Source organism: Falco cherrug, chromosome 4, assembly GCF_023634085.1.
Source record: "Falco cherrug isolate bFalChe1 chromosome 4, bFalChe1.pri, whole genome shotgun sequence".
In the NCBI taxonomy this organism is placed as follows: Eukaryota; Metazoa; Chordata; class Aves; order Falconiformes; family Falconidae; genus Falco; species Falco cherrug.
In genome coordinates, this window is record NC_073700.1 from 100,614,751 (window position 1) to 100,630,757 (window position 16,007).

The following is a 16,007-nucleotide window of genomic DNA, read 5'->3' on the forward strand; positions in this document are numbered from 1 at the left end:
CAGAAGAGCCAGAAGAATGAAGGCCAGAGCTGTGTGCTGGCAGTGCTCCGCAGTACATTTTGCTTACACTTTGCTACCCTCAAAGCCCCTCTTCTCATTGCAAGTGTTTTGGCTGACGTTTATGCGAGTGAAAATCCTGCAAAATGCGATCCGCACACACATCAGTATCTTGATGCACGTATATTAAAGCCAGCCAGTGAGCTGACATACACCCACGGAGCTTTTCTGCCGTGCCCTGATGGTCCACGGGGCCCTAACCGCCTGCCTTCCCTCAGCAGCAGTGCTGCTTGGCAGAGTAGCAAGACCAGCGAGAGCTGCAGGGAGCTCCGTGTAAAACGCCTTGGCTGGGATCCTGCACCACTGTGAGGGTGCCCTTCGGCGAGTCACCCCGCGGAATGTCTCTCCATGCCGCATGCCACCTCTGCAGCTCTGCTCTAGGTCGGACAGGTCGGTTCCACATGCACTGCAGACTGCTCACGCGGCAGCTTCACTCCGGGAAATGCCGTTCAAGTGCCAATAGCAACCGAGCAAGACACTGCTCGCACGCGCGCGGCGCGAACCCCGGCGAGCACCGCCCCTCCGGCCGCGCCGCGCGCCAGGTCCCGCGTGGCCGCCGCACGTGGAAGGGGCGCAGCGCGGGCCCCGCCTCCGCACATGCGCAGTCGCGGCTCAGAGGCGGTTTCCGGCCGCCGCCGGCAGCGCCCCTCCCTTTCTGCTCGCGGGCGGCCATCATGGTACGTGCGGGCGGCCGGGCCTCCCCGCCCCGGGGGTCTCCTCGCGTCCCGCTTCCCTGCCCCCCCCGGCCCGTGCCGTCCCGCGGCTGCCTCCCAGCGCCGGGCCGGGCGGCGGGGGGGAGCCGGGCGGCGGGGGGTCGCTGGCCCGCCTCCCCCGCGCTGGGCTGCGGCCTGGCCCCGGCCCCGCGTGCGGCACCGGGCGGGCGAGCAGGGCCGCGGCCGGGGGACGGGGCCTGGAGCGCTCGGGGCCGGCGCGGCCGCCCCGGCGCTTCGCGGCCCGCGGGGCTCGGTGCTTATGCTCGGCGCCGGCAGAAAGGCGTTGGGAGCGTTACCGTGGGGCTTCGGGGCTTCGGCCCCAGCGGAGGGTTTCTGAGCAGCTGGAAAGCTTTGGAAGCAGTTTTAAAGGCTGTGAGGCAGCCTTGAGTCTAGCGATGGCCGTAGGTACGTTGTCGCCTAATTCCTGTCAATTCCTACTGCTCCCAGGTGTTCAAACGCTTCGTCGAGATCGGCAGAGTTGCCTTTATTTCCTTTGGGCCGCATGCTGGCAAGCTGGTGGCCATTGTGGATGTTATTGACCAAAACAGGGTAAGCTATGAGTGCCGTTTGCCGTTTTCTGCCTTAACAGAAGCTTGTATGCTAAGGCAAGAGTGTATCGATTTTAAAGGAAATTTTCTGTGAATAGGACTTTGAAAGAGATAAGTAGTTGACAAAAAGGTGGGATTTAACAGCTGTTGTTGTATTTGAAACTTTGAGTAGCGAGCTTTTGTCACTGGCAAATGATGTATTCCCCTCTCTGCTATGTTTCCTAGGAGTAGAAGTGGACAAGTGATGTCAGTTGGAGTCTAAAACTTATGAATGGAATGGAATTAATGTATGTTCAAAACAAATTTTTGCGCTAGGAGACTCTTTTTGCTTAATATTGGTAAAGAACCTGGGGAAAAAAAGATACGTATTTCATCTTAGTTCTCAGTGCTTTATTAAAGTTCAGTTTGGGGTCTTTTTTTTTTTTGCCAAAGACAAAGATGAGCCTTTAAAATTCCTTCTGTAGAGCTTGGGTTGTGTGTGCAAGACTTAATGCTTGGGTTTTGTCTGCATAATGCTTATTTCAATTTTGGACCGTTGTTGTCAAGACACTGTTCATATATTACTAAGTAGCTGTTGTCTAACTGTATGATAGGAAAACTGTTAGGAAGCCCCCACATTTGTTTTCCTTTTTCAGGCACTAGTTGATGGCCCCTGCAGTGGTGTCAGAAGGCAGGCTATGCCCTTCAAGTGCATGCAGCTGACAGACTTTGTTCTCAAATTCCCACACAGGTGAGTCATTGGCACTTTCGTTGACCAGGGTAAAAAAAAAAATGTGCTGTCACTTGATGGCTGAATTATGTGATCTGATGCTTGCTAAATCCAGAAAATTTGTACAACACGAAGTCAGTGGATTAATGTGTGCACAGTAAAAATCTGTATTATCACAGTTGCATATATTTTCATTACCAGCATTGGTTGATGGCCGCTGCTAATGAGCAAAGCCAACAGCACATTGGCCTAGGCAAGTTGCATATAGTTGTGGGATGGATGGTGCTGGAGGAAGCAGTTGCAGCAAATACTGTCCAGCTTCACTTTTGCCACTGCTTAGGTCACCTTCAGACATTAAATATGTTCCCTGCCTACAGAACTACCCTGGAATTGCAGGAGGCTGAACTCATTCTGTTCTCTTCAGCTTAGTTACTATATGAGTTTATGTAATTTAGAAACAAATTACTGCATTTCTGGTTCTGAAGCAGTGCAAGGAATAGTATGCAAATGTGCCTTTTGGAGTTGCTTGTCTGTCAGTCCCAGCAAAGCATTTATGCAACAAAATTTTAATTAGGCTACAGAGATGTATGTAGCATTGACTTAAAAGTGTCTGAAGTAATGTAGAAGGGTGACTTTCCCCTGTATGAAGTTTGACGGGCTAATGTTGGAGAGACCTTTTTTTTATAAGGACAGTGAATATAATTTTGTGACTGTTACAATGCAGTGCTCGTCAGAAGTGTGTGCGACTTGCCTGGGAGAAGGAAAATATAAATGAAAAATGGGCAGCAACAAGATGGGCAAAGAAGATTGAAGCCCGAGAAAAGGTACAGCTTTCACTGTATGAGTAACACACGTTGTACTGCCTCTGCTTATTAGAATTAGGTGCAATCTAATAAACTATGAGTTTTCAATTGCAGGCTAAGATTAAAGATAGACAAGGCATACATTGCCTATCAGCTTCAACTTCTTGGGTTTTAACAGTAAATGTGGTTTTGTTCAGTCATTTCTATAACGGCCTGGTTTTTTCTGCACCATCACTTCCCAGCAAAGGCCTTAAATAGTGCACTAGTTCCCGATGTGCAGCTAAACCTAGTTTGGAGATGGTCAGAGTTACTTGTGGAATGCTTTGAAACACTTGAGTTTTACTGCTTGCATATTATAAGTATATATTAGAACTTCATGACTGATTCTTTTCAAACAGAAAGCCAAAATGACCGACTTTGATCGCTACAAGGTTATGAAAGCAAAGAAAATGGTAAGTGTTTGAGTGTTGTCTTCTTATGGTTTTAATGCCTGTAGATGTCACTTCACAGTCGCATACAGATTTTAGTAGCCTTAGTTTTATAGCTGGTTTGGGTTATGGTGTTACACAAAGTATGTGAATGCCTTGAATTTTTCATGCTGCTTTGACCACCACTTTCTGTTCACTAGTTGATCAAACTTGAATCAGTGTGATCTGTGGTGTCAGTCCTCCAGGTTATAGCTGAGAAGGGAATTGCCCACTGATGAAATCAGATATTCTTGATGGGTTGCTGTTAGTATTTCATACTATAATGAAAGTTAGTACATATGAAATACTGGGGTGCCCAAGTCACCAGCCAAAATGATGTCCACTTGGTAGATCAGAACAGTATTAGGTGGAATTTGACATTTTAAATGCAATACGTGATAAATCTTTTGACTGTATAATATAAATATAATTGATTAGCAAGGGGTAGTTATCAAAAAGGGAAAAATCTGAAATCTTAGTATTTACATTAAGGCATAATATTTGAGCTATTGCTATTTTCATTCTGATGAATAATAAACGTTTTCCTTCTTTACAGAGAAACAGGATCATCAAGCATGAAATGAAGAAGCTCCAGAAATTGTCTTCTAAAAAAGGCAAGAAGCCGGAGAAGGCGCAGAAGCCGGAGAAGGCGCAGAAGCCGGAGAAGGCGCAGAAGCCGGAGAAGGCGCAGAAGCCGGAGAAGGCGCAGAAGCCGGAGAAGGCGCAGAAGCCGCAGAAATAAAGTGAACTTCTTGTTATGTATGACTGTGTCCTTGTTCTGATTCTTTAAAATTAACAAATGGTTAAACATCTGATTTAAATTGTAATCATAAGTTCACTTTTGTTTCTGACCAAGAATTGTTGTCTGTCTCATTTATTAACATCCAAGTGTTGGGTTCTAGTGTTTCTCAGGAACATGTGGAAGTGTTTGTTGTTGCATTCTGTGAAGAAGACCATATATGCTCAGTATTCTGTACCTAGTGCTGATTGAAATGTTTTTATACTCAGTAATTTGAAACAGGTCGGATCCTGACATTTTAAAGCAGTCCATTGAAGTGGTTGGGAATGTACAAAATTATTTGCACAGTCTTGAGCGTGAAAGATAAATAGTTACACTTAATTTTTCTCTTATGAATTAAGGCATAAACAAAGTGTGTATTCTGGTTAGAATATAAATAACGTCAAGTATTTAAGAGTGACAGATTTGCTGTTCAAATGCTTTAAATTACTCCATATTTTCTAAAAAAACTTACACTGTTCTTTAAGTAGTGACCTTTGGAATACTTGTCTACTTCAGATGTCTAACACCACAGTTGTCCTGTAGGTGTGGTTACAACATACTAACAAGCTGGAAATGGTGACTTGTGTTAGGCATGCTTGCTTTTCAACATGTTTAAAGTTCAGGGTTTATGTCAAGACCTGAGCCTAATTACAATTCCTTAAATTATGCAGCATAAAAGTGCCATTAAGTAAAAGGGGGTGTGACCTAAAAATTATTCAATCCATCTGAAACACTGAAGTGCTCAATTTAGTTTTTGCACTATAAAATAATGTTTACATATCTTAATGTCAGCATCCATCTTTTTCTGTTTTCCCCCGTGTAGCTTGTTGGCAGGGGATGTATTTTCTTCATACTGAATGAAGAAACTGGAAGTCTGAGATCTGGTAATGGAAAAGCAAATTATTTTTACAGTCAAATACAAAGTGGAGGAGGGAGAATGTGTTTTAAAAAACTAAGGTTGTAAGACCTTTAAATATATAATTAAATACATATATTTTTAATCTATATATACAATATATACTTGTGCATATTGTCAAGTGTATTGGTAAGCACGTGCTTTTACAAATGTGTGCTGTTATGTCGTGGCTAGTGTTGCTTATTTTAGCCAGAACTGAGCATCTTCATGCTCAAACGCTTAAAACTATATAATGTTGTCTTGAGCTATTTATAATTGATTTCAAGCACAAGGTTTATACAAGTGAATATAGCAGCTCAGGAAAAAAAAGTCTGCAATGATGCAAATTGGGATTAAAACCCATGTTCAAGCATCTGGAGATCTTGATACTAAATTTGATTTTAAAGTGATTAAATCCACCTACTCTGAAACTTGTAACTTGAAAGGTGTATCGACCTTGAGGTCCTCTAAGGTGAAAGATGTGTTCCTTAGGGTTATTTGGGGTTTTTATGTACTTCTGTTAAGCTCGGTTACATAAGACTGGAGGAAAATTGGTAAAGGTGCCCGTAGAGAATAGATGTGCCTTAATCATAATGCTTTTTCTATGTTACTTGCTTGGGATTGAAGGTACTTGCTTCCAAAGAATAACTTTGGCTTTGACCGGCAGTTTATCCAGCGTTCATTCCCACCAGTACCGCTTGGCACCTACGGAGGTCTGTGAAGCTTTTCCCCTGTACGAAGTGCGCTGTAACCTGCCTGGCAGCTGCCACTTGCCTGAACACAGGAACAAAAGGTGCCTGGTGGGAGGGCTGCCAGCCTGTGGCCGGCAGTGTCCGCCCTGGCACTGCACCCTGGAAGGGGGTGGGCACCGTTTGGGGGAGAGGGCTTTATGTGCCTTAGAAAAAAACTTGGTTCTGTAATGCCATGTCTGCTATCAAGTGCTTCTGTGTAGGTACCATATTAGTTTGGAGGAAAGGGGAGAAGAAAAACAATAACAGCCATCTTTGGTACCTGTGCTGTGTCATTCTGGCAGCGTGTTCCACGTTGGGAGAATCTGGTGCCCTTTCTAGTTACTCGTGAAACCTCTGAAACCTTCGGCAGCTCTGTATGGTTGGTAGTCTGCTGTCCTTTCAGTCCCCGAGTGTTGGACCATCTGTGCTGATTCGTCCTTTCTTTTTAAAGCTATGGGGATACAGAAAATTTATGGAAGTACAGTTTTGTTCCTGAAGGTTACCACACGATGGCAACGTTAGCACTTCACAAGGTTGTTCCTAAGGCTTAGCCAAACCACGAAAGCTGCTGAGCTGCCTTTCCATGCAAGGAACAGTGGCAAACAAAGGGAATGGACAGACTTACCCACTTTTTTGCCTTTATAGTTGACCAAGGTGTGCTTTGCTGAACTGAGGATATGCTTCTTTAATTTGCTTTGTGGAGCAGTGTGTAAAGAAATAGGACCTGCTGTTTGGAAAAGCTTAATGTGAAGTCCCAGCATTTTTCTCAGTTTATTTCATGCAGAACATATAGGGCACTTACTGGGGGCAGAGAGGGGAAATGTACCTTGTTTACTGCTGAGCTTAGCAGATAATTGCCGTACTTCCTAAATCAATAACAATAGTTGGCAAACCCAGTTTGAGTCTCTGTGCTGCAAAGTCTAGGAGATGAGAGCAATTCTAGGAGCAGGATTGGGCCTCTTAGCATAATCTGTAGTTAAAAGGCATTAAATCTGCTGTTACTGTGAACCAGCTGCTGTTCTGGGCCAAGTGGTTTGCTGGTGATGCCTGGTTTTTCTTGTTCGAAAAAGATCTATATTTACGTACTACTGGTGCTTGTCTCAACATGTCTGTTGCGGTGTTTGGCATCTGAATGTGTTTAAATTATTTTTTTGAGATGTAATAGACCTGAAAGAGGAACCTCTGGATTTACTGATCTTCCTGGTTTTCAAATGCTAGTTAGTATTCAGACTGTCCTGCAGTCGAGGTTTGCTTGGTGACCATGACATTTTCAAGTCACTTGGTTTTGTAGTTACCTAGGTCTTAGTAGTAGATAACACAGTGTTCTGAACTTCTGTGCCACTGATGCTGACCATGGACTTGTGGCAAATCTGGTCTGGTTTACAGCTGGATTTGCTCTATTCTGTCTCACCTCACTTGTAGTGCCCCTTAAATGTTTCCAGCCCTGTATGTTTCTCTCCTTCCCCCTACTCATGTTGTTAAGGTGCATCTGAAAATAACAGATGCCTGTGCCTGCCTTTTGTCAAGATGAAAAGGTGCAAATTTCTGTTCACAGCATTATGGGTACATGAGTAAGTACAGCTTACAAGCAAGAAGTGGTAAGTGGAGCAAATTGCAGGGTTGGCTATGTGGTGGGTTCTGCTCGTTTCAGGTCTTCAGCTTTTGGTTCTTCATATATATATTTTTTTATAATTTGGAAGTAGTTTTTAATGTTTCGAGCTTGAAGTTGCGTATACTGTTGTATATCATACTCGGGTACTTTTGAGTTCAAACTGGGATTTCCTTCTCTGGAGCAGAAGGACCTGCTTTTACCTGTTTGAAGTGCGGCATCCCTAGTTGTGCTGAAGTACCACAGTCCCCGTCCCTGCTTTGACACAGGCAGTGGTCCTGTGGATGCTGGTGATGTACCCACACCCTCTCCTTTTCCCTAAACTCGTAACAGGCTTCACTCTTGCAAGGATGCTGTGCAACCTGCAGTTCATGGTGTCCTTAAGTGGGAATTTGACTCAATCTTCACTTTGTGCAGGTCACCCCTGTGTCATATTCTTGTTTTAAGTAAATGAAGACTTGGTCATTTTTTCCTCATGTCTCTTTCAGCAATCTTAAGCTAGTCTGAGTGGTTTCCAGGTACGTTTTTGTAGCAAATTCTCCCTCCTCCCCCAAAAGCTTTCAGACCACTATGTGCATCTGAATTAGAGAAGGCTTCTGCCTGCAGTCAGCTATTTGTGCTGATCACCAGCCTAAAAATTATGCCATTACCACCAGCACAGAGCTACTTGCTCCTTTGTGAGATGCGTTGACCCAGTTCTTATTGCAGAGGAAGTATTTTTTTAACATTTTCCCAGTGGTCTCCTGGTATGAGGGTATTTTTCAGGATATTTTGTTCTGTAACTGGGAGCATCTCTCCTTACCTATTGTGAGGAAGACCCTGACCTGGTGCTTATCATGGCCCTCAGCAGAGCTCGAGTTCTTCCCTTGTGTCGCTTTGGGCTGCTTGTGGAGCGCAGGTGATGTTTCAGGGAACTGTGCTGCTGATAAAAAGTTTTATATGGCTGGATCTCATCAGGAAGCTGTGCTTTGATGAAAATTATTTGAAAGAGTAATAATGTTCATATTTAAATAGCATGAAAGAATATTATCTTTTGAGATCAGCTGAAGCTTTACCTAAGGACACACAGTGGGAGGGCACAACATCTGAATGTTTTTCATGGTAACTCAGCAGCCAAGACTTTTTAGAAGCACTATTTGAACCTCATATTTACAAAAGCCATCAAACAAAAGAACAGACCCTTGCTAGCTGTGTTACTGCAGTCAGATGCTATATAAAGGTGATTTAAAGAAAGAATAGGAAATAGGCTTGTGGACTTTTTAATTCTTCCTTCTTTTTCTCTCTGGAGCCCCTGAATAACTTTAAAGGGATTTGTTTGTTTGTTTGTTATTGTTTTATTTCTGCTGCTCCTCTCATACACATTGCACATGTGAGTCTTAGCTCATCCTGGAAGTCTCTGCAGAGAATGGAAAAAAATCAGAGACTTTATGGCATAATGAAGTAAATTAAATCTGACTAGCTGAAAGTGGCATCATTTTTTCTCTGGTTGCTTGAAGCATTTTTCAGGGTCCAGGGGGAGGCTGGCAAGCTGCTGCTGCTGGCGATGCATGCAGGTCCTCACCCCAGATGTGAGCAGGCTTCCTCAACTCCCAGCCACCTGAACGTGACCTTGGAAGGGGAGATGTTGGTGCAGTGGGTGTGCCTGGCCTCTGCTGACAGTGCCACGGTTCTGTTTGAGTGAGAGGCAGGTGTTGGGGCACAAGGGATGGACACCAGGAAATGTGGGGGTTGGTGTGCTTCTTCAACCCATAGCTTCACAAGAAGTGGGGCACGGTCCCTCAGTGATGTGGTCCTCTGGCTCCCTTTGTTCTCCTTGGTCCCCCCTGCTCACCAGATAGTGTTGGTTGCTCTTCAGAAAGCAAAGGCATGCATAAATCAGTTGGCAGGTAGCAATGACTGCTTGGTTGTGGCTGCGCTAACCTTTCTCATCGGCACCAAACTGCACTAGACTTTGCCGGCAGCCCTGCTGGGAGCACAAGTGGTGCTCTGCTGGGTCAGACCAGCAACCCGTCTAACCCCTGTCTGGGTCTCTGATGCTGCCGATGGGAGATGATGTGTAGGGAGAGGATGTGAGTTTAGTCCCTCCTCTTGCAATTCCCCAGCATCTACAGTGGCGGGATTAGGGTGCTAGAGGAGACATGCCTGTCCGTTCCTCTTAGTGTCTCTTTTTTGTTCTACTGTCTGTGCATTTGTTCAGTGTTTTGACTCTGCTCATGCCACCTTCCTCCACAACCTTGTACTAACAAATTCCCGAAAATCACTGCTGCTGGATAGAAAACTGCTCTATTTAGTGTTTCAAACCAGTCTCCTACTGTGAGGACTAACCAGTGCTTGAGACAGGAGCTACTATTAAGCACTGTGACACCATGTGACATCCTTAACAGGTGTAAGCTTGGAGGTGAAGGTGAGAAAATGTTAATTCACAGAGGAGTCCATGGAAAGGGGCTGAGTTACATTGAGTCCTCATTCAGAGTGCCATGACTTGGTATTTGAAGGACCATCTGAGTTGCACTTAAGCGTCAGTGTGGGCAATTGTGTCATAGGACAATTATTCCAGTATGACACTTAAAAGCATCCACACGCTGCATGGTGCAAAACACATTCTAGCATCCTATAGCAAATCGGAGATTGTGGGCAGAAGGAAGTCCCAGAGCCATGCCATAGAATGAGAGTGCCCAAGGTCACAGGCACTGCCAACAACCCTGGATCGCTGCTCAGGCAGGAAATTTGGTGTCCTTACGGCCCTTGGAAGAGGACCTACAGCTTGGAGCAAGGCAGCTCCTGACAATCTGACCTTTCTTTCTGACCGTACTACTCAAAGCCTGCGAGGAGCTTGGCTCCAGGACTATTGCTTTGTATCATCTTATGATGATGTATTGTCTTTAGGAGATGATACAAAACAATCCCTGGGGGCATGGACAGGGCGAATGCTCCAAGCTTTCAAGATTCCCCTCTCTTACACTGCTCTACTGGGGTGCAACAGAGGGTTCCCTTCCTCCTGTCTGAAAGCTCCCTGAACTTAATTAATCTGATCATTAGAAACTTTCTAACTGTCAGCCTAAACTTATTCATGACCAGTTTATAACGAAGAGGCTTCACTTCTTGCTTCTGTAACTGCAGGGCTGTCAGGAAAGATTCATGAGCCCATATGTTGGTCAGGCCCTATTTTCTGCAGCCACAATTCAAAGCTTCAGATTAAATACTCCCTGATTACTCCATGTGTTAACACACACGTTTTCTCCCATCCTACCATCATGGTGACAGAGGACTTTCCCTAATGCAAAGGTATATGCACAGACAATACAGTGTCTTCGTGGATCTGAGTCAAGCATATGCTAGTAACTCCTTCCAGGAAAAGAAACAGATTGTTGCTTTTTCTCTCTTTTTTTTTTGTTTTGTTTTTTTTTTTTTTTTTAGGGCCGGGGGGGAGAGGGAAATGTTCTTTGCATCAGCTTGTGTTCATTTTTCCCTTGTTTCTGTCTGATCCTGCGGGTTAGAGCTGGAGGTTTGCTGAGATGTTTTGAGGGAAATGAAGCCTCGTTTTAGCTTGATGCCCCCTGCGCTTGGACACTGGCACATCTGCAGTGAATCCAGGAGACTCTGCCCTCAGTGTCTGGCTTGTTCACACACAGAGGTAGGAAACAAGCTTTCTGTCTCGGGAAAGGTCTCAGAGCACAATCGTGCTCTCTGGGGTGTGCTGCACCCATGCTGACTGCACCAGTTGTGCTAACGTGAATCACAGGCAGTGCAGCTCCATGCTCCTGCCTGGCACCCACTGTGCTTCCCAGAAGTCATCCAGCTGCAGTTTCAGGGCACACGCAGAGCTGGGGATGGCGCAGGAAAAGCTGCGTTCACCCTGGTCCTGCCTACGAGGTGTGAAAGCGGGTGGGGAGGAGCTGGGCTGTCCCCTGCAGAGCCCCACCACGGCTCCTTGCCTCTCCCAAAGCACCTCCCAGCTAAGATGAGCTTGGTCGACTCCGGCTCAAGTGGCCGAGGGGGTGAGCCAAGCAGCTCTCTGAACCTTCGGTGCTCGTTCTTAGCCCCTCTAAGCCTGAGTCATTTGAGCCATGAGCAGAGTTTTACAACTATTCAGGACTTTTTTTTTCCTGTGATGCTACGCACAGTTTCCAGTGGACTTTTCTGAGGCTTGTCTGTGGTTTTTCCTAGCCAGTTTCTGTGAGTGTCGAAGCATGGGTGAGTGGCTAAACAAAGTCTTTGCCAAGAAGGAGCGAGGAGCAGAGAGTGTAACGATCACCAGCTAACATGGTTTCATAGTCAGACAAATTTGTTCCCTTCCTGAGGAGACCATGGCATCTGTGCTGGCAGGGCACATTTGGGTGTCTCCAAGGCAACGGGCGCAGCACCATATGCCATTTTGATTAGGACTGCGTTACATATCAGATGAGAAACTGTTTCAACAACAGAACCCAAAATGAGACATCAGTGCTAAAGGTTTTTTACGCTGTGGGCTAGAATTGTTCTTCATCCAACATCCAGTATTTTTAAACAATGACTGAGCTGAGGATACACAGACACACGCATGCATTTATTTGCTAGTAAAGTTTGCAGATGGTGCAGGATTAGTGGGATAGTAAATAACAGAAATCTGAATCCCTTGATTTACATGGTAACTGTCCAAGAAAATGGTGTTTCCGATTCATCTGGGTACTGGGGTTTGTATCTAGGAAGGAGAAAGAGAGAGGAAGAAAAGGTAAGGCTTGTATTGAGACAGGGGGATCTGCCTCAGGAAGGGCAGACTGTGAGGACAGAGATGTCTAGGGTGAGATACAGGTAGAAACTCAGTGTTGAAGTTCAAGTTGCTGTACCAGCTGCTGGGAGCGAGGGAACCCAGAGGAACGGGTGTCCTATGGGGCACCCGTGTCATGCCACCCTGGGCAGGCTTGCCCTTTCCCATGGGCTTGGGTCGTCGTGACATAGGCAGGCTCTCAGCAGCTGTCTGCTTTCACACAGGGCTGAAGTTCAGTCATTTCTAAAAGCTGGTGGAGGATGGAGGCTGACAGACCCTTGGCGACGCAGAGTGGTAACAAAAGCTGCCTTTTCTGAGGGAGCAGGCTAGCAAATAGTTGCTTCTTCAATAACTCATTAAATGTGTTGGACACAGGACAGAGGTGGTAAGAACTATTTCGGGCTGAAGATGGGAGAGCTTTAAAAATAGCCCTGAGAAATGAAAAAATGTAAAGAAAACCCTAACTCATTTGAATTATCACAGTTCATGTCCTGCAAAAACAATAGTGCAGCCTGACAAGCTATTCAGAGTTTCTAGCATTTATCTCAAATATAAGCTAGAGGAATGAGTAATCACCTCTGCAGGACTTAATAACTCCTTGTCCCTTCCTCCGTATACTTGTTTGAGTCATGATAGCAAGGAGGATACAATAGGTATTTGTGGGAGGCATAAAGCCTGCACACTCAGGGAACGTATAGTTCCTCTGCAGATGTTACTGTTTTCTCCGTCATCTTAAATGCTGCTTACAAAGAATTTCTCTCCCTTCAGGATGTGACCCCCTGCCTTTTGTCTTGAGTCAGACAAATGGTGACAAAAGCATCCTGGCAGCATTAATTTACTCTAATTATCAACCTGGGGGTGTGCTGCTTCTTCAGCGTATTTGCGAAAACTCAGTGCATTCTGTAAGTGACCTGGGTGGGCTTATTTCCATGTGAACAATGAGGAAAACCTGAGGCACAAGAGTCTGCTCCCACACACAATGCATTGAAAGAAATCGCCCACATCCAGCATTTTCTTTATGTGAGGGACTCTGACTCGTCTCCTTTAGGGACAATGGCTGGGGAAGTGGGGCACAGGTACTTCGAAACCAGATGCATTTTGCAGCTCACCTGCTCCTCAGTGCCTTCTGGGTCCCAGCACCAAACGCAGACCCACAGTGCTGAGCAGGAGCCCAGCTCTCTCCCCATTCCGCTTGATCCTTAACAGCCTTAATTTCCCATCTTTCTCACAGCTGCTGCAAAGACGGCCTGAAGTATCAGGGTCTCCTCTATAACCTGTTCCTTAGGAAAGTGTCAAGGTCCATTACCAACACATCAGAGAGATAGCAGGGTGGGGGAACAGAAATCTGAAGGTTTTCTGAGCAGCTTGTTAGTAATCGGTGGTTGATAGGCAGTGATTTATCTGGGTGGGGTTTGGGTCTCAGAAATTCATTCAAGCTTATAATTATCTTGGCATACATGGAGAGTCATATTCATAGTCTGTCAAACCCATTAAAGCCTCACACTTTTCTAAAGGGGAGAAGAAAACCCTTCCACTTTACTTTCTTAGGAGCAGAACAGCTTTCTGTTCTTTGTCAGCTCTTGAAATCTGTCTTCTCGCCTCTTCCTGTCTTTAGCTCCCAAGGAAGAAATGGGTGCAGGACCACTGGGACGGAAAGCGAAAGAAAAAAAAATTATGGGGAAAACCCCCACAACCGATGAGTCCATTTCCATCCTTCTGCAACAGGTATTTCTTTAAGAGGACAAGCAAGGGGAAAGGCAAGTCAGCTTATGAAATGGAGGCAGGGTTATGCCAGAAGCTTTTGCTAATGTCTGTAGTGGTGGCATTTTGGGGAGCACAGCCACCTCTGTGCTGCTGTGGGTACACCAGCACCCATGGCCACCTTTGTTCTCCATCGTTTTCCTTGGGCTTTGCCTCACTACTGCTTTTCCTTCAGGGAAAGGTCGCGGCTCTCCGAAGTACTTGCTCCTAGCTAAGCTGGATCTGCCCGGTGACACCAGCAAGTTGAGGAACTATCTGTATGTATGGTCTAGCATGAGCCTCAGGGGAGCTCCCCTTGCTGCTGCCCCATGCCTTGCAGCAGGGGCAAAACAGCTTGTCCTCTTGCCTAAGTCCAAGGTGAGAGGGAGCAGACTCGGGAGACCTCTGATACTGGAAATCGTAGCTCATCTGCCCTGAGGCCTTAGCATGAGATGTGACTGTTCTGGAGGCTTGTGTTTGGCCTGTAAGCTGGGTGCAGTTCCACCCCCCTGCTGTCCTCTGTGTCCCTTGCTGTCTACACCAGGTGGGAGTTTCTTGGAGCAGGGACCATTCCTCGTCCTGCAGAGGTGGAGTGGGTCTGATCGAAGGACTGGCCTCAGTTAAAATCAGGGAAACCTCATGGAAATCTACATGTGAGCAAGCGAGTGAGCTCTGTTTTGAGCTGTAGGGACAGCTGTGAAAGCATGAGCAGAGTCAGTCAGGGGATAGAAAAGAAAAAAGAGAAGAAAAGCAGTTTCCGCTATTCAGGTAATCACAGGTTTTGCAGAACGAAGCAGCAGGGATTCTACCGATGGGGGCCGGGGCTGTGCTGACAGTGCTTGGGACTGTCCAGCTCCGGTACAGCGTGGTGTGGCCCTATGGATCTGGGGGAGCTTCCTGGGGCTCCTCAGGAAATGGGCTCATCATGCACTTGGCTCTCTTGCTGATCTTGCTGCCTTTTTACCATGACTTTCACGCTGTGAAAATCACTAAAAAAAACTTCTCCAGGGGAAGAAGGAGGGGGGAAATGAAATTGAAATTTCAAAATGCCAAGATGGGAGCATTTGTTTCAAGGCTCGGTGGATTTATCATACTGGTTCAGCCACTGATCCCTTAAGTTTGCCTCCCACAGCAGCCATCCATGCCTGTTTCTGATGGAAAATTCCTCAAATGTCAGGTGTGCATTTTAAACAGTTATTTGTACGGAGAGGCAATCCAGAGAGACCAGCCGGAGCGCTTGGCCTGTCAGTCAAGGCTTGCAATACTGCTGCACTGACAGGATTAATTTTGACAGAAAATTGCATATAAATTGAATCATTTCAAAATTAAGAAAGGGAGATGAAAGCAAATGCTTGCAAAGTGAGGTGCCACCAATGAGTCGTGATGCGCCGGGTTCAGCCTCGGGAGCCCTGCACCTCCCTGCTCCAGCTCTCGGCTGCTGCCTGCCCAGCAGCCACGGGCTCGGCCCATCTTTGCACTGAACCTAACATTGGGTTATTGCTAATTACCTAATATTATGAATTATATCAGAAATACTGGGCTGTTAGCTGCCCCAGGGGACTGGCCTCAAGGAAAATGTTTTAACCTGTGCAACGCTGCAGTGCTCAGGACTGCTGGGGGGTCAGGGAGCTCAGCGGCAGCTGTGGGGGGGATGCAGGGCTTGGTTTCCGTACCCCATCCTTATGAGCAGCATGGAGGGGAGCGTGCTGAAGCTGAAACCAGACTTGCTGCTTTTGTAGGTAACCTTCAATCCACCTTTTTTCTTAGCTAGTTTTGAGTTGCAATGAAAGGGGTTGGGAGATGTATCATATTGAAAATAAAGTGCACTTGGTGAACCAAGGGGATGTGAAGGCTGGGGTGCTGGGACTAGCAGAAGCCCGCACTGGGCACAGCATCATGTTGCCATCTTGCTTACGCCCAACGCTTTGCGCAGCCCTGTGGAACGTTGCTGTGGGACCATGCAGGGTCAGTGAGCTAGAGTAGGGCTTGGGGACACAGGAGCCTCCTCCTGGGCTCTGCCACTGCCCTCCTGTGCTGCCTTGCTCAAGTCACTTGGCCCCATTTCCTTCAGCTTCATCCCCATCTCTTTTTAGACAGTATCTTCAATACCCCTCACAATAGTTTGTACTGTGCCTTTGTCAGATCTTTTAAAATATGAATATCAGTAAAGAACAGTGCCGATCAGCCCAGTTTGTTTTACAGTTTTG

At 46.2% G+C, this 16,007-nt stretch overlaps 1 protein-coding gene across 1 annotated transcript; it reads left to right on the plus strand.

The window, feature by feature from the left end:
* Nucleotides 1–380: 380 nt before the first annotated feature.
* On the plus strand, nucleotides 381–4,155 carry RPL14 (ribosomal protein L14). The gene is made up of 6 exons (XM_055709386.1): nucleotides 381–734; nucleotides 1,218–1,319; nucleotides 1,954–2,048; nucleotides 2,752–2,851; nucleotides 3,229–3,282; nucleotides 3,854–4,155. The coding sequence occupies exons 1-6, from the start codon at nucleotides 396–398 to the stop codon at nucleotides 4,037–4,039; spliced, it is 876 nt and encodes a 291-aa protein (XP_055565361.1). The 5' UTR covers nucleotides 381–395; the 3' UTR covers nucleotides 4,040–4,155.
* The last annotated feature ends 11,852 nt before the right edge of the window (nucleotides 4,156–16,007 follow it).

Coding starts and splice junctions, on each gene's coding strand:
- RPL14 (XM_055709386.1), top strand. CDS start 396: ATGTCTCTCCATGCCGCATGCCACCTCTGCAGCTCTGCTCTAGGTCGG. Junction 1,320..1,953: donor ATGTTATTGACCAAAACAGG/GTAAGCTATGAG, acceptor TTCCTTTTTCAG/GCACTAGTTGATGGCCCCTG. Junction 3,283..3,853: donor TTATGAAAGCAAAGAAAATG/GTAAGTGTTTGA, acceptor CCTTCTTTACAG/AGAAACAGGATCATCAAGCA.